At 55.5% G+C, this 24,068-nt stretch overlaps 1 protein-coding gene across 1 annotated transcript in view; it reads right to left on the bottom strand.

The window, feature by feature from the left end:
* Nucleotides 1–24,068, bottom strand: part of ZNF185 (zinc finger protein 185 with LIM domain) — a 73,236-nt gene that overhangs the window by 45,344 nt on the left and 3,824 nt on the right. Inside the window, 11 exon segments of the mRNA XM_033201662.1 lie at nt 3,928–4,011; nt 5,425–5,466; nt 5,762–5,845; nt 7,099–7,129; nt 7,132–7,187; nt 8,011–8,103; nt 8,805–8,882; nt 8,998–9,036; nt 10,912–10,977; nt 11,281–11,404; nt 11,591–11,675. Of these exon segments, the coding sequence (XP_033057553.1) occupies nt 3,928–4,011; nt 5,425–5,466; nt 5,762–5,845; nt 7,099–7,129; nt 7,132–7,187; nt 8,011–8,103; nt 8,805–8,882; nt 8,998–9,036; nt 10,912–10,977; nt 11,281–11,404; nt 11,591–11,624 (731 nt within the window). The 5' untranslated portion in view covers nt 11,625–11,675.

The raw sequence follows: 24,068 nt of genomic DNA, 5'->3' as shown, positions 1-24,068 counted from the left end.
AGACTTGTTCAAGGTCACACAGTCAGTTCGATGCAAAGCCGGGTTTTGTCCCGTGCCAGAAGCTGTGCTCCTACTCCCTGCTCCCCAGACGCTCTGCCAGGCAGCATGCTGGGCAGAGCCTAGGACCAGGACCCAGGAGGCCCTGCCCTGGTCAGGTGAGGCAAGCTTGACCAGAGCTGCGGGTAAAGCAGCCAGGTCTGGGGGTGTCGAGAAGGGGTGCTCCAAGAGAGGGTCCCTAAACTGGGTGCAGGTTGCAAGGGGGACAAGAGTTATGAGGAGCTGACCTTTACACTGTAGTTAAGGGAGACAGGGCAGGGCAGGGGGTGGGGAGAGGATAGCCTCGCTGGGTCTGTGCCTGGGGACGAGGCTGTGACATTCTCCTCTTCCACTCTGCCACAAACCAGCCTTTTCTGAGATGCTGCAGGACCCTGAGTTTGGTTGAGTCATTGCTCCTCACGGGCTGGGCTTCTCAGACACCAGGCAGATAGGAGCTGGGCCTGGGAGTACTGATGGTGGTTGCCTGGTCCAGTGCAGCACCTAACGGGGTAGGGTCAGAGAAGACGGCCCTCCAGGGTCAGGATCAGCCAGCAGCTTCCTGGAAGCTGCCTGGGTGAGCTCCAAATATTGAGAGACCAGAATTGGAGGAAAGAACTATCAGAAGCATCAAGCTGAGCCTCCTGTTGGGAGCTTGCCCCGGACCCTGAATCTCTAGCCTTTATTTGTTATGGCAGCCTGAGCAAACTTAAAAAGCCACCTTGCAACGACAACCATATGATGGGTATTAAACATCCAAAGGAATTTTTTGGAATAAATGTCAAAGTGCCTCTTAAATCTATAATACAGCACAGTCTAATTCTCCTCCATTATCTCTCTTTTTCTCCTCTTGTTTTACAGACAGGGTCTTGCTCTATCACCCAGGCTAGAATGTAAGGATGCAGTCACAGCTTATTGCAGCCTCAAACTCCTGGGCTCAGGCAGTCCTCCCACCTCAGCCTCCAAGTAGCTGGGACTACAGGTGTACATCAATGCTCCCACTAATTTGTAATTTTTTTTTTTTTTTTTGGTAGAGATGGGGTCTTGCTAGGCTACCTAGGCTGGTCTCAACTCCTGGCTTCAAGCCATCCTCCTGCCTTGGCCTCCCAAAGTGCTGGGATTACAGGCATGAGCCACCATGCCTAGCCTCCTATATAATCTTCTAACAGGCACCTGAGGCCGAGCGTGGTGGCTCATGCCTGTAATCCCAGCACTTTGGGAGGCCAAGGCGGGCAGATCACGAGGTCAGGAGTTTGAGACCAGCCTGGCCAATATGGTGAAACCCCATCTCTACTAAAAATGCAAAAATTAGCCAGGCATTGTGGCATACACCTGTAGTCCCAGCTACTCAGGAGGCTGAGGCAGAAGAATCGCTTGAACCCGGGAGGCGGAGGTTGCAGTGAGCAGAGATCACGCCACTGTGCTTCAGCCTGGGCGACAAAGCGAGACTCCATCTCAAAAACAAACAAAACAAACAAACAAAAAGGCACCTGAATCCATTTATTGCCTTTCTTTAACAGAGAAATAAGGAGAAACGAGAACTGTATACTGTTATGGGCTGACTTGTGCCACCCCAAATTCCTATGTTGAGGTCTTAACCCCCAGGACCTCAGAATGTTACTGTATTTGGAGACGGGGCCTTTAAAGAAGTGGGTGGGCCCTAATCCAATTGGACCAATGTCCTTATAAGAAGTGATTAGAGTCTGGGCGCGGTGGCTCATGCCTGCAATCCCAGCACTTTGGGAGGCCAAGACAGGATCATTTGAGTCCTAGAGTTCCAGACCCTCTGGGCAACATGATGAAACCCTGTCTCTACAAAAATTAAAAAAAATTAAAAAAAAAATCTAGCTGGGTATGGTGGCATGTGTCTATAGTCCCAGCTACTCAGGAGGCTAAGGCTGTAGGATCTCTTGAGCCTGGGAGGTCGAGGCTGCAGTGAGTGGTGACTGTGCCACTGCACTCCAGACTGGGCGACAGAGTGAGACTCTGTCTCAAAAAACGAGAAGTGATTAGGATGCAGGCACACACAGACAGGGATGAGCACATAAGGACCCAGGGAGAAGATGGAGTCTACCAGTCAAGGAGAGAGACTCAAGAGGAACCAATCTTGCCATCACCTTGATCTCACACTTCTAGCCTCCAGAAGGGGAGATGATACATTTCTGTGGTTTAAGCCCCCCAGTGTGTGGTATAATACTTCGCTGTGGCAGCCTTTGCCTCCATATCCCTCAATTGCCAAGCTCCCTAGATCAGGGGTCCCCAACCCCGGCCTGAGGATCGGTACCAGTCCGTGGCCTGCTGGGAACCAGGCTGCACAGTAGGAGGTAAGCTAGCGATCATTAGTGCCTTAGCTCCGCCTGCTGTCAGATCAGCAGATTCTCATAAGAGCACGAACCGTATTGTGAACTGCACATGTGAGAGATCTAGATTGTGCACTCCTTATGAGAATCCAATGCCTGATGATGATGAAGGTGGATTCTGAGGTGGAACAGTTTCATCCTGAAACCATCCCCTGCCCCGTCCCGTGGAAAAACTGTCTTTCACGAAACCAATCCCTGGTGCCAAAAAGACTGGGGACCTCTGCCCTAGACATTGCCTTGTAAAGAATTTTCAAATCTTCCTTTCCACATTTTCTAAGGTTCTTATGGACCAAAGTTCTTATGGGGAGAGTCAGACAACTGAGAAAATCAAGAAGAGGGAGAGAGTGAAAAGGAGGAGCACCCTGGCAGTCTGCTGCCTGGGGCCATGGAGGGACCTGGCCTCGTGCTCCTGGCTCCCTCTGTCAGTGTTTCTGTCTCCCTCGCAGCACGGAGGAAGTAACCCTGAGGACACTGGTCACCTGTCTATAAATGGCTGTGGAGCTCAAATTGGGGGATTGCTATGGTATTAGGAGAGCCTGAACAGCACTTGGGGGCCTGGGAAGTGACCTGTAGGGACAGGCCCTCTCCCGCTCTGGATGCAGGGGTCTTCCAAGGGTGCTACAGAGATGCAGCTCTTAGGAGACCTAGATTTGAGCAAAGGTCTCAATCCAGCAGGCACTTTAAACAGCAGCGACAACAGAGTGGTGGCTCCCCCTGCAGGACTGGTAGCACCATTCTGCACAAAGTACAGGAAGGTGTTAGTTGTCCACAGACAAGAGAGCACCATTATCTGCCCAGATTCTCAGGGATCAGAAATCAGGACAAATCACGGCCCTTCCTGGAGTGAGATCACCAGCACTCAGCCTGTCCTTGCCCCGTCATCCCACTGCCACACCCTCTCCAGCTGGCAGAACCAGCCAGCCAGGCTGGCGGGAAGCCATCACACCCACTCACAAGCCAGAGTCAGCTCTCGGCACCCACCTGAGCTCCTGGCTCCCACCGGGGCTAGGCATACTCGGCAGGCACCCTATCCAAATTGCCTGAGACGCTTTGGTCCTGCCTTCATCTGCACTGGCAAAGAAGGTGGCTGTGAGAGGCTCTGGAGATGTCAGAGCCTCCTCCCTGGGCATGCTGAACATGGCTAACTTATTGGAGTGCAAGGAGCAAGTCTGACAATGGCAGGCTACTGCCATGGTGGCTGGCCCTCGCAAACCCCAAGGATGGTACTTTTTCTTGGGGTGTTCAAGTTGCCACCAGGCTCAGTGGTGCAAGGGTTAAGGTGACACAGATACATACTCAACAGACCAGAGCCAGGTGCTCTCTCCCGGGAGGCTGGACTGTTTTGCTCCTTTCAGCCCTGGGACATCCAGCCAGATGGGCCCTTACTGATTTCTTTGTCCTATCTTGTCACTGGCCACATAGAGACACTGATCTCTAAGCCCAGCATGGAGGTGCCCTGACTGAGGTTCCTTAGTAACTGAGTGGCAGGTATAGCAGCCACCAGCCCTAGGCAGAGATGAGCGCAATGGATTACCTGTTTGGGCCAGGAATGGATCTTGCCAGAGCAGGTGGGTCCTGGCTCTTCTCAGAAGGCCCGTCCTCTTCCACCACCTCCACCCTTTGAGCAAGAAGAGAAATGGTGCTTGTGGTCTTCTTGGCTGCCCTGGAGCTTGCAGGCCTTGAAGGACATGCTTCCAGTGGTGTCTAACTGGCCCAACCCTTCAGGATCGCGGCCAAGAGGTGGCCCAGGCTGGGGGTTCAGTGATTCCAGCTCAGGATAAGGACAGCATACTGGCTTGAATAGTGTCCCCCCAAAATTCATGTCCCCTGGAACCTGTGACTGTAACCTTATTTGGAAATAGGGTCTTTGCAGATGTAATCAGGTAAGATGAGGTCATACTGGAGTAGGATGGGTCCTAAATCCAATGACCACTGTCCTTGTAAGAAGAGGGAAATCTGGACACAGACACACAGGGAAGAGAAGGCCATGTGAAGACAGAGGCACAGACTGGAGTGATGCAGGTACAAGCCAAGGAACACCAAGGATCACCAACCACCACCAGAAGCCAGGAGAGTGGCCTGGGACGGTTTCTCCCTCAGAGCCTCCAGAAGGAACCCACCCTGCTAACACCTTGATCTGGACTTCTGGTCTCCAGAACCGAGAGAGAAGCATTTTCTGGTGTTTTAAGCCGCTCAGTTTGTGGTACTGTGTTACAGAAACCACAGGAACCAAATGGAGCCAGGGAGACCCCCCCCCCCCGCCATTCTCTGTCACTTCCTTGTGCTGCCCCCATCCCTGCTCTCTGTATTCCTGCCAACCTTCCGGTCTTCCAACACAGCAAGCTAGTCCCACCCGGGCCTGGGCACCATGGGGCCCTCTGCCTGGGGCAATTGGCATGCTGTCTTCTCTTGGTTTTCAGTCCCCAGCTAGCCACCTCAGCATGGAGAGAGGCCTTCCCTGTCCACTCAACTGGAAGTCCCTCAAATTCAACTTTCTAGAATTTTCTTTCCTGCTTTCCTCCGAATATTTTCCTCCTCCAGAAGGTGCGCTGTCTCAACTAATGGTGACACCTCTCCCTCAGTCAGCTAGAGTGTCCTAACATTCTGATCATTCCCTATTAAGCCCTGTTTACCCTTTAGGGCCCATCTCCAATGTCACATTCACCTCCCAGGGGAAGTTCTCCTGATGGCCCAGGTTTTGATCCTGTGTGGCAGCAGAAGGCAAGGCAAGAGGCAAGCAACAGGGGCAGGGGAACAACTCCCAGAGGGCCTTGGAAATGCTCCATCTTGGGTCAGGGGCCCAGCCCCATTAGCCATTGGCAAATGGAAGAGCTTGACCACATATGCTACCACATATGCTACCACAGCCTCCAGACAGAAGCCCCCAGCCCCTCACAACTTCCCCTGCTCAGGGACAGTAGTCCCCCACATCCACATCCCCTCTCCACAGCTCCCACATTACACCCCAGCTGACAGAAGGCCTTCCTGTGGCCAGTAACAGGCTTCCAAGGTGTCCCTTGATGACACTTACCTCTTCGCAATAAACGGCGCCTGTGTCTCCTGGGTAGGATTGCTTGAAACGAAAGAGAAAGGCAAAGCTTTGGCAGAGCCCGTGGGCAGGTGACATCAAGACTGCTCTACCCCAGAGGGTCCTGGGTCCTCTCCCATTCCCGGCACTTCACCTTCCCTGGTGGTAGCCGCCAGACCTCTCCATTTTCTAGAAAGTACATCTGAGAATCTGAGAAGGCTCAGCTAGGAAGGCCCTTGGGGGTGATCTCTCCACCCACCCTTTCATCAGGCAGAGAAGGCTGGAGATCTGAGGAGAGGAGAGCTGTCCTAGAGCCTGAAGCCAGTTGGTGGCAACTCACCCAGTGCTCTTCTTGACTGCCGACAGGACGTAGGAGTGCTCCCGGGGAGCTGTTCTCCTCAGAACACTGCTTGCAGCCTCTGACCTGGGGTGACACGGGGTGGGGGAGCATCTGATGGGTGCCAAGCTGGACATGCTCTGCCAGCCTAGCCTGGGATGGACTCGGGATGACTCCGGGCCAGCCCAGGGAGGCAAGGTATGGGAGAAACCAGATTTGCACCTACTCCAAGGACTATTCAAAGGAAACGTAGAAACTGAAGGAAGGGCAGCCCACGTTTATCAAGTGTGTGGCATATGCCCAGCTCTGCACCAGATGCCAATGTCCTCGCATTGGTTTATTGCTCTTCTCAATCCAGGAAAGTAGGTGCTAGTATCCTCTGTGATTTACAGATGAGGAAACTAAGTCCAAGAAGCTTTCATTATTTACCCAAGAGCACTCACCTAGCAGGTGGCAGAGCTGGCATTCAATGCTAGGCCACTCTTAGCTTCTGGCTCTTTTCCTTGCTCCACCCAGGCCTGGGGGCCCCTGCCACTGTGAACTATCCCCTGAGGATAGCCCATCTGCCAGGGCCTTTGGCAGTGGGGCTTTGCTGTGATTCCTGTGCCACAGATGGGTCAGCAGATATGGAACTGGTGGCTGGCTGAGCCCAGAGAGGTGAGGGCTTTATTTCCTCAGGGCCCAACTGCTGTACAGGCCCCAAGCCGAAGGCATACAAAAGGTGCTTAACAAACCCTGTCACAGTTCACCAGGGTGGTGTGTGGTCAGTCCCCACGGACAAAGGACTGGGGAAGGGCAAGGGTCCATGGAACTTTGCTGGCCTGTGTGGATGAGGGCAACTTGGTGCAGAGACTGGGGTAGTATTTCAGCAGCATGGGGCACACTCCCACTGCTGCGCGTGCTTGGGGCTCAGTTTGGGGTCCAGGGGCATTCAGAACTGTGGAGTCAACCCCTGCCCCCAAGGCATGCAGATCATGCAGATAGAGGGTACTGTGCAGGTGGCTTCTCCCTGAATATTTTTGTCCAACTGTCTCAGGGTCCTTTCTGACAAACCGATTTAGAGCCCTGAAGAGCCTCCAAATGTGGTTTTTCCCTGGACACACAGTACGTAGGTTCTACCCCACAGAAGGCTCTCAAGGGCCCCTCAGCTGGCCCAACACTGAGTGGGTGGTTCTGGCACTCAGAGAATGACCCCTATTCTCATGCTCCATGGGCTACCGCTGATGGCCTACGTGTTGTGCATTTTGTCACCCCAACCAGTTCAATTCATTCCAGCAGTCTTCGAAGACTCAGGCTCCTGCCCTGCCCCCCGGGATGCCCAAAAGGCACCATTCCGTTACCTCCGCTTCTGTTCATCTGAGGAGAAGGCACCTCCTCCTCCTCCTCGGTGTCCCCTGATGTAGAGCTGCGCCTGACATTGTAGGGTGCCCTAAGAGAGGGGAGAGGCGCTTTTCTGTCATAGGCGCCACCCTCAGCAGCTTGGCTTCCTGGCTTTCAACAACAGTGACAAGGCAAGTCAGTATCTCTGCCTTTGGGCCTTAGTTCATGCCACTTGTTCCTCCTTGAGAGCCTGCTCTCCCATCCCTCCCTGTTCGAGCCTCTCTCCTTCCCTAGAAAGGTTACCCAGCTGCTCCCCATCCCTGGATGATGGAGGCAAGGGACAAACAACAGAAAGATGTGGTCCCCTGGGAGCTACAGGCACAATTCACACCTCTGTCCAGAGAAACCCCCTCCCTGAGCATACAGTGGGGGGTGGGGGGCTTTGAAAGGGACCCCAAGGGGAGCACGAAGGGGAACCCCAAAGGTTTCTATCCAAGAAGCAGCTCAGATTTAGGCACACGATGCTCAGACTGACAGCAGCACCCTGAGGATCCCCAGGCCCCCAGCCCAGCGCAGCCAGGCAGAGCACCTGAGCCTCGGCGGGGTGCAGGGCCAAGCCCAGGAAGCACAGCCAGCCAGCAGCAGCCTCACGACCCATGATCCTTTCCCCAGATCTGTGGGGCCCCTCCTACAAGCTTCCTGCAGTCCCTCCTCTGCCTCAGATTAGACGTGCAATGTGCACGGCCATCCAGTTTTCTGGGGCTTGTTACCCTCTGGTGGCTCCAGGCCACAGCTGCAACTGGCAGGCAGTGTCAGGCAGGCGGGGCTTCCCGGGCTGCACTCGGAGGCAAGTAGCCAGCTGCCTTCAGCGGACCCAGAGTTTGGACTTGTTCCTTGGAGGAGGGAACCACGGTGAGCCTTGTGTTGCATACTCACAGCTTCTTGTATCCTCAGTGGTCATCTTGTAGCCAGAGGAGGAGGGGCGGGGAGGACCAGTGTTAGCTGTTCTCACCAGACTGGCAGCACTAGAGAGGAGAATGTTCCATATATCTACCTGCAGGCGCCGTCCTGCCTCCAGATTTGGCCATACAGCCCAGTGGACACGTGATAGGTGGGCCAGGAACTGCCTGGGAGCCTTTCCTCTTTGCTTTTGGCCCTGACAGACACCCAGAACTGTGCTGCTCAGAACAGGGCAGCCCCTGCTGCATAGGCAAATCCCACCAAGCTTCAGGGAACAGCCCAGCGGGCTCTTGCCTGTGTCTTTGCTTCCTGTTTCCTGGTCCCCTTGGCCTTTCCAGTCTGATGGAGCCCCAGGCAATGTCTGATGCCAAGGTGCTTGAATTGCATGCAACTTCAGCCTTCTCAATGCCATCAGCAAGTCAAGTCAAGGGTGCCCACTGCCAGGCTAGGGAGACTCTACACCCAGCCCCTCTCAACTCCTGCCCTCTCTGTCCCAGTAGCCAGGACTGACCCCAGGACAAGGACACTGTTAGTGGCCCAGGACCTCCCAGAGACCCACACATCCACTTGGGACTGCCAGTCCCACCCCAACCCATCTCCTCTGGCCACCCCACCCTGCTCTCCATGATCCTGCCCTACACAGGATGAGAGCTGGCACCTCCAAGGCCCCACACTCCTGACAGGCAGAGTGCTCTCTCTGCCACGAGCCCAGACCAGGCCCTCACACCTCCCCACTGGCCGACTGGCCAACACCCCATGGACACACCTTTTTGGAGTCCCGTTGGCCTTGGGGAACTGCTGCTGGGGCTGGGAAGAGCTGTCTATGGGCTTGGTGAACACTCCCCTAAAAGAGAGCCCAGGAGATGCTGGTGAGCTCCCTGGAGGGGTTGGAGGGGTAAGAAGTCAAGGGGTGGTACGAGTGGGCACAGGAAGGCTGGCAGAGTCCTGCGGTCACTTACCGGATGATGTAGCCAGTGGGAGCCCTTGTGCTCGGAGGCCTGCCAAAGGGAAGGAGGGGTGGAGTGAAGCAAGGTTTGCTGGAGGGCTCAGGTCATCCTACTTTACCCTGCCCTTAACTATAGCAATAAGATTGGCTGGCAAGTGCTCCAGGTGTCCCAGTACAGCAGAAACGAGGGGTGCCAGCCTCCTGTGCCCCCAGTCAGGTGTCTGCTCCGCTCTGCCTATTTCCCTCATGCTCCCCCAGGAAAAGTGCCCAACGTGACACCTCATGGCAGGTTGATGGCCTCTCCACAGTCCAGCTTCTCCTTGGCCAGCCGGGCCCCAGTGCTGTGCCGAGGGAGCGCTCCTCTCAGCTAACAGCCATCCCATCTTCTGTGCTTGGGGCTGAACCAGTGCAGGCTGGAGGCTCCCCAGTCAGAGCCAGAGGCTTCCCCTCAGCCCGGGGCCTGACCTGATCTCCCTTAACAGCCTCCACCAGGAAGGTGCATGAGGACTTGAGGGTGAGAACCCAGGCAGCAGCCAGCCAAAGTCAGTTGTCCCCCTTCCTGTCCCTCAGGGCCCTTTTTGCTCCAGCTCCTTGCATGCCCACACCCCAAGTCTTGGTGGAAGTTTGAGAGGAAAGGCATGGCCAGGGCTTGTTCAGTGGCTGGGAAACATTAGGCTCCAGTGTTTGAGACCTTCTGCTTGGCAGCAACTGAGGGGGCTCAGATAACTCAGGCGGCAGCCAAGGTGAGCAGGCAGGGAGCTGACAGCCGGGGGTGGTCGGCCTGTAAGTTCTGGCCTCAGGGGCAGGAGTTAAGGGCCCCTGCAAAGAGTCCTCCTCAGAGTTAGGGGAGGAGTCAAGGGGTCAGGGTAGACCCTTCTGTCCTGCAATGGATGGGATTTGGGCTGCAGCACCAGGGCTTGGGTCAAGGGCAACACAGCCCCAGTAGTCTCCATCCCCACAATCTCCATCCCTAACAGGAGACAGCCTCCCAGAGGTGGCCATGTTGCAGGCACATGTGGGGGTTCTCGCTTTTGTATTCAACTGTTTACTAGGGTCCTGCCTGAGTCCCCTGCTGGGATGTCAGTTTCCCAAAGACAGGGCCTTTATCTTGGCCACTACTGCATCCTCTGTGCCCAGCATGGGACCTGGCAGGTAGTGGGAGCCGAGTCATCGAGGGGTGACAGAGAGACCGTAGTTACTAAAGGCAGCCCTGTGTGTCGGCTGTAAACTTGAGGCCCTCCCTTCCAGAGGCTGCCACTGCCTCTACCACCCCCTGAGAAGCCACCTGTCAGCTGTTTGGAGCAAGGAGCAAGCCTGAATTTCAGTTCCCTTTCTCTGTCAGGAGCAGTTCCTCCAGATGCCAGCAGGGTGTGCCTACGCTTCAGAGCCCCTCTGGACACTGTTATGGAAAAGTCCCCAAAAGAGACAGAAGCCAGTTCTCCTTGGTCAGCTGACAAAATATGTCACGATAAACTTGGGAGACAGTCAGAGCAAACTCATGCCTCTTTACAGGCATGCCGAGTCCCAAGTACACTCAAGCAGTCAGGGCGACCTGCAGGAGTGAGTCACTGTGACTCTGGAAGCTGCCCAAAGCATCTCAGAGGCAGTCTCACTCCCTGCAGGGAATGGGTGGGAGGTAAGAATAATCGTCTTCTTAAAGACAACTTCAATCCCAGTTAACAGCTGGAGCCATGGAGGCCCAGCAGGGAAGTCAGCTGCCCCACAGCCACACAGCAAGGCCAAGGGCCTGGACTAAGTGACTCCTACACTCCCCTTCCTGCAGATTTCAATTACTCATTGCAGACCCTTGGCTGGGGCTGCATCCCTGTCCCCTGTGGACTGCCCACCCCTCCCTGTTGAGGGCTGACCCCAAGCTGCAGGAGAGTCCCTGGGCTGACCCACCAGCCACCTGAGCACCACCTCTTACCTGGGCTTCGGAACCTCCCCAGCTGATGAAAAGGATGTAGCACGACTCCGACCTGAGGGCAGCTCTCTGGGGGAAAGAGGCATCCTGAAAGAGTGACTCCGAGACTCCCTGCCACCTGCCACCCTGTGGCCTCCATCCTAGAGGCTGCCCAGCTAGTCTTGCCATTTGTGCCTCATATTCTCCTTCCCAGGCAGCCAGGGGCCCTCCTACCCTGTGACATTGCTGGATAGCCTTTCCCATGCTCTGCCCTCTACATGGCCTGGTGGAGCTCTAAACGGTGGAAGCCCCTTTGCATCCCCAGGTATGGTCAGGCCCCCACGGATTGCACGCCCCCACGTTGCTGCGGTCCCTCCCGCCTCCTTGCCTTACATGGTGCGACCCTCCGATTCATCCTGCTTGGTGATCCAGCTCTTGTCCCCCTTCAGCGTGGTTCGCACTTTCATCTGCTTGAGGACGTTATTGCGCTCCTCCTCACCTGGTGGCAGAGGCTTCCCTGTGGTGGGAAAAGCCAACAGCCTCAAAAGAGGAACGCAGCCCCAGGACCCTCGGCCTCCGTTCCAGTCCTCCCAGTATGCTGCTCTCCCTTTGCTGCTGGGACAGTGCTTGCGGCCTGTAGGGGCAGGCTTGGAAGAAAACAGCCCCAAGCAGAGCCTGGGACACCGGGGAGCCCAGGCCTCACCTTTGGTGCTGCCTCCAAGAGCTGAGATACTCATGGTGATTGCTCCGCAGGTCTCTTCTCAGTTGATTCAGCAGGGCTTCTGGGGCTAAAGGCAAGCAAATGCTGTCACTTCGTTCATTTGTAGTGTCTTGCAGGTGACCATATGTGTCCTGGTACACCAAGATCATCCAGACTGCCTCTGCACATCGGGGGTGGCAAGCGTTGGTGGAGTGCTAAGTATGGGCAGAAGCCAGAGGCAAGCACTCACTGTACCTGCTGCTGCCCAGCGGCACACCCACCTGCCTGCCCAGGGCTGCTCACGTAGAAAATGTGGAGCTCAGGGGCTGCCAGGGACTGTCTGTTCAAAGCGATCACTGATAACAGGAGAACATGAGCCCTCCTACAGAGTGCTAACAGCCTGGCTCAGGTTGGGGAGTGTGAGGGAGACAGCTGGCACCGGTGGACTCCGAGGGTGGGACAGCTGTTCGAACAGCTTCAGGGCAGGCAGATGGCCTGTTGGGAGGGACAGGCAAGGGGACCAGCTGCTTTGGGGTTGGACCTTGCCTCTCACCCCTTAGGAGTTTTCTGACAGACCTTGGGTAGTTCAGCTAACCTCTCTGAGCTGCCTCAGTTTCATCATTTGTAAAATGATAGTTAAAAAAAAATTCTCCCTTTCAGGACTGCTGTGAGGATGGAATGCGCCAGTGTTCCTATAAGTGCCCGGCACCACCTGAACAGGAGCCAAGCAGCAGTAGCTCTCAGTTATCTGCTAGGAGAGGTGCAGTGGGTGGTCCTCAAACAGCACAAGAATGGTCTGGGTTGTGCAGCCCTGTTTCCTTCATGGGTTGGCTCCACCTTTAGTGGAGAAAGCCCAGGGCCCCACTGCCAAATCCTAGTGGCCCTCAGGGACCAGGCGAGTGTGGCATTGTGGTAAGGGCTTCCTTACGCCCCTAGCCCACAGCTGCCTTGAGCTCGGCTTCCTCTTCCTCTGTGTATTCTCGCCCTGCTCTGCCCCCTGAGCCCGATGCTGCTCATGCTGCCCAGAATGTGCCACACTGCCTTCAGCCTCTCTGCCCTTGAGCCAAGGGCTGCCCTCCCGTGCCCATGAAGGGTTAGCTGTGGTGGTCTCAAGGGCCATTTGCTCTGGAGGAGGATCCAGGGTGATGAAGCTGGCTCTCCAGGCTGGGAGCCCTGAGTGGCCACAGCCGACCCCTTGGCCTCAAAAGAGAGACTGGGGGCTCAGGGTTGTGAGCATGACAGGAAGCAGGGCCCTGGCTGTGCTGGCATAGTCACAAAGCAGAAGAGCCTTTCTCTCCAGGGTCTTCCATCCCCTGGGCCCCTCCAGGGCTAGGGTCTGACCAGCTCAGCATTGCTGCCAGCTGGCAGGGCCTGGACGTGTTTCTGTGGAGGTCAGGGGAACAGTCAAATGAGCAGGGCAGGGGGACGAGAGCAAACCAAATTCGCCACATCAGCAGGAGCTGGCTCTTCCATAAACTGCACTGAACGAGCAGCCCAGACAGCCCGAGCCTGCTGTGTGCCAGGAATGGCACCTCATCACTGCAAATGGGAGCCCCACGTGCCCAGCCCCGAACAAAGCTGCCACGTTAGACTTCTCTTGAGTGGAGCTCACTCCACAGGTGATCCTAGGGCCATACAGGCCCAACTGTCCCCATCCCAGCAATCTGTGGAGTGGTCCCATGGGCAGGGCACATGGGCAGAGTCTCTGGGTGCCACTGACTGACTACAGACCTGGGAGAGTTCCTCACTTCATCTGGGCCTCAGCTTTTCACGTGCAGGAGGACCTCCTAGTCTTTCGTCTTTAGGTTCCTTCTAACCTTGTTAGGCTGTACCAGCTAGTATGACTTATTTTGCACCGGGCACCTCAAAGACATACTCATTTCTAAGGCTTCAGGGACTGCAGCCACCAGCTTCCACATATGAATGTGGCAAGCAGGTGACAGTCATCCACAGTTTGGGGAGTGGACTCCATCCCAGGCCCAGTACTAGGCACAAGGACTCATCAGTTACCCCTTGTCAAACCTGATGGCCACATTGCCTAGAAGTTTCCTGCCAAATCAGGACCAAATAAGCCACTTCCAAAGTCAAGACAGACACTATTGCACATGCAGAATGACAGAGGCAGAGGGTCCCATGGCAAGCGAGGGCGGGGCTGGGTGGGAACACCATCGGTCCCCTGCAGAGGGCGCCATGCTGCCTTCAGTCCCGTCTTTATGGCTAAGACTCCATTCAGAAGACTCCAGGTTATTGCCAGACAAAGACCTGGGCTGGTACTTCTCCATGGGCTCCTTTCCCTCACACCTGGCTGAGTCTCACAAGTGAAATTTCTTTTTTGATGAGACAATAAATATGAAAGAGTCAGAAAAATCTCTGCCAAAGTAGAGTCTTTCCACACGATGGAAAGTTCTTTGGGACAAGGAGTCTTCAAAGTGATGAGTGTCAGGCAGTGGGATGGGATGGGATGTGTTGGATGGGATGGATGGGATGGGATGGTTGGGATGGGATGGTGGGATGGGATGGGATGGGATGGATGGGATGCGATGGGATGGGATGGATGGGATGGGATGGGATGGGAGGGATGGGATGGGAGGGATGGGATGAGATGGAATGGGATGGATGGATGGGATGGGATGGGATGGGATGGATGGGATAGGATGCGATGGATGGGGTGGATGGGATGGGATGGGGTGGATGGGATGGGACGAATGGGATGGGATGGGATGGATGGGATGGGATGAATGGGATGGATGGAATGGGACGGATGGATGGGATGAATGGGATGGGATGGGATGGGATGGATGGGATGGGGTGGGGTGGGGTGGGGTGGCAAATGAGTTTGGAATCTACATCCTATCTGCTGAGCTGGCTTCTCCCTCCAATTGCCCTGGTCTAGGCCACGATCCCTTGTGACCTCCTCCCTGGTCCCTGGTCTGCTGCCTTTATCTGCGTCTCCTCCAGGCAACACTCATTGGTCTCTAATCCCACTTGGCCCACACCAGCCTTCAATTCCCAGTCAGCACCAGATGGTTCCCCACTGTTTCTAAGACTGGGAGCAAAATCACCAGTCCCCTGAGTCAGCCTCTTTTCCCCCCAATGCCGACACTGTGCTCCAAGCAGACCATGTACCTTGGAGTCCCTGGAAGGTAGCCCTGCCAGGTGAATGCCTGTGCCTTGGCTTATGCTGGTCCACCCACCTGAAATGCCCTTCCAACTCCCGCCAAGCTAAGCCCTGCTTCTCCCTCAGGGCCCAGCATGTCGAGGCCAGCCCTGCTCCTACTGGGCGCTCCCCTCCCCTAACTCCAACAGCCAGGCACAGACCTGCAGACCCAAGTCTTCCCAGACAAGCCCTGCTCCTCCCCCATCCTTAGCAAGGATCAGGCCCAGGCACCCCGTGACAGCCCAGCACACCCCACCAGGGAGTGACTGCCTGAAGCCACCGACCCCTGCTGGGACCTAGGTCTCCTCCCAGACCCACCGCCCCCTCCCCTTGTCCAGCCCTTCACAGACAGAAGGGCAGAGTGGCCCTCCACTCAGTGACAGCCAGGAAGACCCTTGCTACAGATGTAAGCAGCCTTGGAGGATGGAATGTGGACCCCTCCAGAAGTGGCTTCCTGGTAGCTCTTGTGGGAAGGGAAAGCAGGAATCTTTCGACAGGTTGAGTTTCTGTATGTATCAAAAGGCTTAAGGGGCAGGCCCGCTGGTCCAGCAATTCCCCCCACCGCCAAGTAGCCTGAGGAAGAAATTGCACTAGTACAACAAAGAGGTATATGAGACAGGTGTCATCACAGTGCTGAGTATGATGGTGAAAATGTGGCAATAATCTACATGCCCATCAGTCATATTTAAACATATTATAGTCTATCCATTCAAGTAAATACTATGCAGTTATTACAAATCATACTGAGACATGTAGTATTTAACATGCTTTGTAAGCTTTGTAAGAAGTGATGTACAGCTTCTATACATCACTCAGTGAAAAGCAGCCTGTAAAGCAGGATGTGTATGATGGTGTCATCTAAGTCAAATTATATTTACATAAAAATGCACGGGGGAAAAATTTGTAAAGATATACACCAAAATATTTTGCTCTTTCGTGTATTTCTAATTTTCCTGTCATGAACGTGTATCTTCTGTGTGCTAAAGATGAGACCAACAGTGGTTTATCCAAATGAAGTGGGAGTGAGGTATGCTTGGGCAGCCAAGGGATTGGTCTCAAGAGTTGATGCCAGGGCCGGACGTGGTGGCTCACGCCTGTAATCCCAGCATTGTGGGAGGCCAAGGTGGGTGGATCACCTGAGATCAGGAGTTCAAGACCAGCCTAGCCAACATGGGGAAACCTCATCTCTACTAAAAATACAAAAATTAACCAGGCATGGTGGCACGTGCCTATAATCCCAGCTACTCAGGAGGCTGAGGTAGGAGAATCGCTTGAACCTGGGAGGCGGAGGTTGCAGTGAGCTGAGATCGCATCGCTACACTCCAGCCTGGGCAGCAGAGACTCCATCTCAAAAAAAAAGAGTTGATGCCAGGCGGGCAGTGCCCAGGAAGGATGGGAGGTGAGGAGAGTGAATGGATGCAGGGACTTCTCTTGCTTGCTCACTCTGAGGAGGAAATCCCCACAGCAGCAAGTGCAGGCCGTCAGCCTCTGGGGCCCAGCTGTGCTGTGCACCGCTTTGGGCCACGCGGTGCTGCAGCCTCGGCCTCTTCCCAGGGCCTCCTTCTCTTTTCCCGCAAGCTGGGGTGGAGAAGGAAGCAGAGAGCAGGCAGGGGTGTTTCGGGCCGGATGCCAGACAGAGGTTGCAGCAGTGACAGTGGCAGTGGCAGTGGCACCCCTGGAAGCAGGAGGCCAGCTTCTCCGTTCACACATGTATGGGCCCAGGGGAGAGATGACAGGACAGGAGGGCGCATGAGACCCGCTGATGGCTCCTCTCCCACCCCACGCAATCCCGCTCTGGCTCCCCAGCCCATGGCAAGTCAGCCAGAGGGACATGCAGAGACAGCAAAGTACTCCAGGGGGCAAGGACAACTCCCTGCTCATGAGGCTCACGTCCAGAAGGTCTGAAGAGCTTGGCACAGGAACTGGTTATGGTTCAGGTGTGGACGTGGGATGCCTATGTCTGCTCTCATGTGGGTGGCAGCAGGGGGTGGGGGGACAGACCCAGTCTGTCCAGGGAGAGAGCACCCACCAGAGAGGCTTGGCAGATAAACCTTCTGGCCACCATGGCTGCTGCCCCAGGGCCACCCTCAGCTCTCCACTCTCTTGGGACAGTCATTAGTGGATGTGAACTCCATTTGGGGAGCCAGTGAAGCCTCCAGAGCCTGTGTGCAAGACCCCTGCCCTCCCCAGGGCTGCACCCAGGTCCCAGCAAAGTGGCCGGAAGACCCGGCCACTGGGACGGTGGCCTGGGCTGTGCTCTGCGATGAGAACCATGCCTTCCTCTGGGAAGCAATAACAACACTGGCTTCCCTTGCTGGAGCACGACACCTGTGTCAGGCAAGCACCCTGCACACACACTCCTGGGATCAGGTCCCCGAAGGCCAGCAGCACCGTGTGCAGCTCGTGCACAAGAACTGTGCCAATGCTCCTGCTTCACCTTCAGCACAGTCAGCCAGGAGTGGGCCCGTGTCCGGCCCTGGCCATGCTCCCAGGGCTCTGAGCCCCAGCCACGCAGTGGCCCAGGTAAGCCCACGCACGATGGCCTCGAGGGCTCCTGGGGCACACCCACCACCAGTCGCCTCTATGGCTTCCTCCGAACCGCTGGGCACATGCAGCAATGCTCACCTGCTGGAGGGAGGAGACTCTTCAGACTCAGGCCAGCCTCACCGTGCCTGCCTATGCTGCTCGGCCTGATGCAGCCACAGAAGCCTGCCACATGTGACTCCAGGACTCCATGGAGCAGCCCACCCACTCCCACAGCCCTACACTCTCCATCTGAGTTCAGTATGTCAAGCTCTCTCATGCCTCTGGGCTTGTGTCTGAGAAACATTCAGAAAAAGTTTCTGAAGAAAAAGAAACTGCTGTAACTGGGGTCCCTGCACCTTCCCATTTACCCTGCCAAGAAGATGGAGAGCAAATGTTCCTTCCTTAGCCACCTTTGAAAGTGGCACCAGGGGCCTGCTACCTGCCCAAGTCTTCCAGTATTTTTTTTCCTCTGGGAACTCAGGCTTCTTTCAAAGTCCATTAGCCCTGACACCCAGAGAGGCCACACAGCCTGAAAGCAAACTGTCCCCATGGGCTGTGGCCTGTGCCTACATCTCTGCTCCTCTTCCCTAAGTGGCCCCACATGACTGTGACATCCCACTCTCCAAGTCTAGGTCTCCTCATCTGGAAGGTGGCATCTGTGGGCCTGCTCACTGGGTCTCTTCCTGACAGGACACCCCAAGCTAAAGCATGTGCCTCTCTGAATTTCTCATGCCATCACGCGGGTGTCTTGATGGCCTGTGTGGGCACATTTCTGGTCAGGACAGCCACTCTAGGCCTTTTCAGTACCATGGCCCTCATTTCTACCTTGATTGGGAGAAGACTTCCGGTTTTTTTTGGAAATCTCCATATCATCCTGCTTAGGACCTGGCCTGGGCCACCAAAGGAATGGCTGGCTTATCTGATACCTTCTGCATGGACTGTCCCTCTTGGTGCACCCCTGGAGCCCCATTAGATGTGGCCACACTCCACAGTACCCCTCTCTGTGCTGACTCTGAGCAAAGCCCTGTACTCAGACAACACTAGACTGTCCCAGGGCAGTTCAGGGCCAAGTCCAACTCCTCTTGCACAGGCCAGGCCACCTCAGACAGCAGGCAGATGTTCCAGCCCACCCCTCATCCCCTTCTTTCTCCCTCTTCCTGTCTCGGGCCAAGTGGGCTGAGAGATGGCAATCAGGGGAAGTGTCCCTGGCAGAGTTGGGTGGGGGAGATGGGGACAGGTCTTCCCTGAATTCAGATGCCTCCAAATGCCCATGGGCATGTTCCTGCCCCACCTTTCTCCCTGCTACTGCAGCCTCTGAAGGCTGCCCAGCAACCTCAAAGGAAGGGGCCCCTGGCCCTGATTGGATGGATAGGAGCGAGGAGCCAATGAGGTGGCTGAAGGGAGCCTGTTATTCCGACCACAGCAAGCCTGGTGTCATCAGTGAGTGGAGTGAGAGGGGAGCTGACGCAGGGGGCTAATGCATGCAGATTCCCGTGCGCCAGAGGAGTGGGGGCGGCAACAGGCAATGACGCAGGTGCTGGAGCATGAGGAGATGGACACAGACGGGAGCGGCAGGAGAAAAGGCTCCCTGTCACACCACAGGACGTGTTCAGCCTCCAAGATGAGAGGACTAACTCAGAGAAAGTTTTGTAGAGCTTCCCCGCTGCCTGGCTCCCCAGAGAATCTGGCTTGCAGGGGATTAGGATGGCTCCCAAATTGTGCAGAAGGGAAGTAGGATGCCAGGCAGGGGCCTCCTAAGCAAACTGGGAAGGCAAAGGAGCAAAACGCCTTCAGCCTTCCCTTCCCAGAGCATTGAATATTGCTGCGGCCCATGGATGAGACGCAGCCAGAGGGCACGGGTGTCAGGGCTTGTCTCAGTTCATGTGTGCTGGGCACTGGGTGCCATGCACAAGCAGGAGCAAGTGTGCCACAGGCAGAGGTGCAAGCAGAAGGGCTTCTTTCCCAAAGGTAAATTGGGATGCTTTGCAGCCAGGAGCTAAGCAGACACCCAGCTCTGCCATCCCACACGTGCCAACCTCAGCTAGGCTCACAGGGATCACTCACAGCTCAGATCAGTGTGGACCCCTTTGGGGTGGGTCAGGAGTCAGCATAAGGAAACACCTGGACGGGACAAGAAAGGGGGCACAACTCAGAGTTGCTGCCCCTCAAGTACAGGGACCAAATATGGATCTGTCAAGTATAAGTGGATGAAACCATCAAGACTTGGTTTGCCCACTGCAGAGGCTGATTGCTATGTTTTAGGAAACCTTGGCTATGTTTTAGGAAAGCTCTGTCTGCAAGCACTTTCATGTGGCTCCAGGACAAGGAGGCTTTATGGAGGCAGAGGCCCAGAAGATAGCTGGGGACCAGCACTTAGGCCTGCCCCCATAGCAGAAATGTAAGTTCTCCTATCTGGTCATGAGGTAAGTGGTAGAGGGATAAGTCCCTTGTCTCCCAAGAACTTGTTCCTAGAGATGGGTGGACCCAGACAGTGCTGATCCCTTAGCTTAGATACCTGCCAGGGCTGATCCCTGCTGGGACCCTCAGAGAAGATGGCTGGTTTCTGGGAAGCAGACTCATCCCAGCTTTGCCACCCTGGGCAAATCCTTCCTCCCCTTATGGTGTCTTGGCTCCCCACCATTCTAAAAGGGTGGCAATGACCAAACCATGGAGAAACACATGTGTAAGGGTGACCCCAGCTCTTACACCTTTCCCCCAGTCCTCCTACAAGAGCCAGAGTTGGCTTTACAAACCCAAGGCTCCCGGCTGCCCAAGCCCCAGAGCCCAGCCAGCCTAGGTAGCTCCCCTGGCCAGAGTCCCTCCACCTCTCCATTCTGGTCCAACTCAACCTGGGGACCACCACCACCAGCACCACGGGTGAGAGGGAGGCAGCTCCCTCCCAGGCTGTGACCGCCCCCCTTCCCCGACCTGTCTGACAGCTTCATTTGCTGGAGGACATGTCTTGGTAAAATGGGGGTGGAGGTCGAATTCAGCATAGGGTGGGGGTGTCGAGGCTCCTGTCCATTTCTCACTGTAAATGTTCCCGCTGGGCAAAGAGCCTCCAGTGGCTCTAGTGTCAGGAAAAGGATTCAAAGAAAAGTCCCCATGTCTTAGGTCCTCTTTTGCTGTCTTTCAAGCAATGTCTGTGAGCTCAGAGTAAGGGCCATGAAAGACCCTTCACAAACCCCTTGCAGTGTCGTGAGCTGCCCCAGGAACAGGGCAGTCTGGGTGACCAGGAGAAGGGCATCACTGAGATAGTCAGAGCTGGCTTGCTGGAGAATGCAGCCTGCTAAACAAGGGGCAGCAGATGGCTTCTCCTAGCCCATTCTCCTTCCTTAGAGACCTTCCCTCTCTGTGGCCAGACTGCAGCCCTGAGCCAGATGGGGCAACAGAAACAGATGCTGAGAGGGTAGTAGGGGCACAACATATTCAGAAGGCCTCAGCGCAGAGCCAGTCATGCCTTATCATCTGTCATGTCATGAGACGGGCACAGTGGTGCCGTCAGAGCTGTGGAGGGCTTGGTCAAGGCCACAAAGCCACACATCCATGTTGGCTCTTCCAACTCTGGAGCAAAGGAAGGAGTACTGACAAGGAGTCCAAGGACCTGGGTTTTAGTCACTGGGCACATCACTCACCCTTCCTGACCTTCACTTCTAAACTCGGAGGTCAAAGACAATACTCTGTTGTGCCCACGGGAGGCGGAATGGGCTTAAGGAAGCCCCATTCTCAAAATGCTCCCTGGCCCCTGCACCTGGTCGTGCGAGGAGGTGTAGGCTTCAGTGCAGCCCCTCGGGTCATCACCAAGGCCACAGGACCCCAAGCAATGATACTTCCCGGGAAGGGGGCTGAGGTCAAAGGCTAGCACGGTGGGGAGAGCCTTGGCTGTGGCACAGACTCTTCCTGGAGGCTGCCTTGGGAAGTGCAGGGACAAGCCTGCACTCTCCAAGTGCCAGTCACGGCAAGGAGTGTGAGGGGCTGAGGAATTATAAAGTCAGGAAGCACGGCCTCCACCCCCGCTCAGATGCCCTCACCCCGTCCTTTCTCAAGGCACGCACTTGGCTGACTCAGTTTGGACCCAGGCTGATTTAAGCCAGTGCGGGTGCTGATTTTCTGGACCAAAAGGGTTGGAATGATGAAACATTACATTTGATGAAGCAGCCTCCTGTGGCCAGGTCTGGTGAATGAGGACATTCTGATTCCCGGTCTCCTGCACTGGAGTCTCAGCAGCTGGCAAGGCAACAGTCAGCAGACAGGTTGCTTTCCTCTGGGAAGGGGATGGAGCAGGCACCACCACAGGCACCGCTGCAGCGGCTGTAGCTGCTGTTCCAGGAGTTGCTGAGATCCAGGGGGGTGGGGCCCTTCAAAGGTGATTTAGGGACCATAGGCAGGGCTGAGCAGCTGGATCCCATCTGAGCCTCCTAGTCTGCTGCTCAGCGTGCAGCTCCAAGGAGGCCTAGGCTGGGCCCCTCTTGCCAGAGCCAGCATGCATGACCTGCCTGGGATGCTCCAGTCCCAGGGGCTCTCGCCTGGAGGCCAACAGGGTGGCAGGAAAAAGGAGCAGCAAGTGGGAAAAAAAGAGCTGCAAAAGACTTGGGTTGCAGAGGGAAAAATATAATATGGAAAAAGAATGCATGGGGGGCTGGTATTTGTAAATGTGCTTTACAGGTAAATGACTTCTGCATGAAAGTCTGGAATTTCACCTCTCCCCATCCCACCCCTAACACCCCAGCATCTAGACTTTCCGGCGTCTATGCTGGAGGGGCCCTGGGAGGCAGACATCTAAGTCAGCCCAGCTCCGTCCCAAGGTGGTGGGGAGCTGGGGGTGAGGAGGAGGGGAGAAGGCAGCCCCGGCCACCCACCACTCTTTGGGGCCTCGGGATTCCTCCTGGCTTCCATGCACCCATGTTCTAGTTCTCAGTGAGCCAGATACAAGCGACTGTTCAGGGAACTGGGCCATTTCAGGGCCGGCTTGGCTTCAAGGGCCCTCTGAGATGTCTCTGCGGAGAACACAGGGCTAGGCAGGGACCCTCTTGTAGGGCCCTGGCTGCTTCTGCACCCCTCGTCCTGCAGTTGTCTCTGCAGCCAGGGAACCAGTGTGGTCTTAAGCCAATCCCAGTCATGCAGAGATGCTAGTCCCATTTGCAGACAAGGCAGCCAGTGGGATCAGAGGAGGCTCAGAGGTCATGGAGCCCACACTTCCACCTCCACAGCACCTCTCTCCCTCTCCCTCTACTTCCTTTCTTTTTTTTATTTTTATTTTTATTTTTTTTGAGACGGAGTCTCACTCTGTCACCCAGGCTGGAGTGCGGTGGCATAGTCTCCACTCACTGCAACCTCCACCTCCCAGGTTCAAGCAATTCTCCTGCCGCAGCCTCCCTAGTAGCTGGGATTACAGATGCCTGCTACCACACCCGGCTAATTTTTGTATTTTTGATAGAGACGGGGTTTCACCATATTGGCCATACTGGTCTCTAACTCGTGACCTCAGGTGATCCACCCGCCTCAGCCCCCCAAAGTGCTGGGACTACAGGCGTGAGCCACTGCACCTGGTCACTTTCTTTTACCCTCTTTTGCTTTCCCCTAGGAACACCCCCCTTACACACACACCATTGCTGCCATCCATTCAGTCTTTGCCAGAGCAGGGCCAGTGACAGGAAGTCACTCCTACTTGCCCTTGACTAACATCAGCCAAAGCTAATTCCTTCTGTCCTAGATGCAGGTGATCACTAGTGAGGAGCAAAAGCAACAGAACGAGCCCGCTGCCTCCCCACCTTCCCCGAAGCTCTGACTCCCCATCCTCCTTCTCCCCTCCCACAACCCTCTTTCTCATCTTCCTGCCCACTCCAGACCCAGAGTTCCCTCAACTCCACCCTTACCTCTAACACTGCCCGTATTTTTGGATAAGAACAAGGAAGTCCAGAGAGAAGAACGCACTTGCCCAAGATCACATTGCCATGTATGCAACAAGCATTTTCAGAGCGCTAACCACCAGGCTGGGTGCTGGGGGGAATCGGCCTAGCAGGGTGTAGCCAGAGCACTGCATTTCCCAGGAGGTGCCTAGGCTCAGGCCCGAAGGAATGAAAGCATGAGTAAGGGATCGCTGGCACAAGTGGTGAAGCAAGTCCTGGTTTTGGGTTTTGGGTTTTTTTTTTTTTTTTTTTTCAGTTTAAAGCAGGCAGTGCCTGATGTAAGCATTTTCACCAGGGATGCCGGTTCTTGCGATTAAAATCCTTGTGCTTGCTCTCTCCATAGCAACTCTTTGCCACATCAAGCTCTCTGGGAAACTGACCTAGTCATCAGAAAGTGGCGTGCTGAGCCAAAGATCACAGGGACTACACCAAGGGGCCCGGACTGGGTGCCCGAGCTGGGCCCACAGATGGGGCCAAGGCCAGGGACCACCGCCAGCAACCACCAGCAGCCTAGAGCTTGCCCACTGGCCCCAGAGGCTATGACTCCTCTCTGACCCAGGGGGTGGCTTCAGAGCTCTGTGGCCATCTCAGCAGCAGCAGCCCCAAGGGCAGCTCTGCGGGAAGAGGGATGGCTCAGCGGGCATTAATGAGTGGGTGAGGAATTGCTCTCCTGGCTGGCCTGGACCCACCTCCCTGCTCCAGGCAGGCACCCTCCCAGTTCCCAGTTTCCTTTTGAGATGAGAAATGAGCACACTCCCAACAGGAAAAGCCTAGACAGTGTTTCTGAAAGTGGCCTCTAAGACCCTTCGGCAGTCAGTCAAATTCCCTGGGACACGCGCTTAAGTTGCAGATTCCTTCCCGCTTTCCACCTCCGACATTGAGAATGATA

This window comes from Trachypithecus francoisi, unplaced genomic scaffold, assembly GCF_009764315.1.
Source record: "Trachypithecus francoisi isolate TF-2019V2 unplaced genomic scaffold, Tfra_2.0 Lachesis_group6, whole genome shotgun sequence".
NCBI lineage: Eukaryota > Metazoa > Chordata > Mammalia > Primates > Cercopithecidae > Trachypithecus > Trachypithecus francoisi.
The sequence above is the reverse complement of the archived record's forward strand: the minus strand, read 5'-3'. Positions and strand labels throughout refer to the sequence as shown.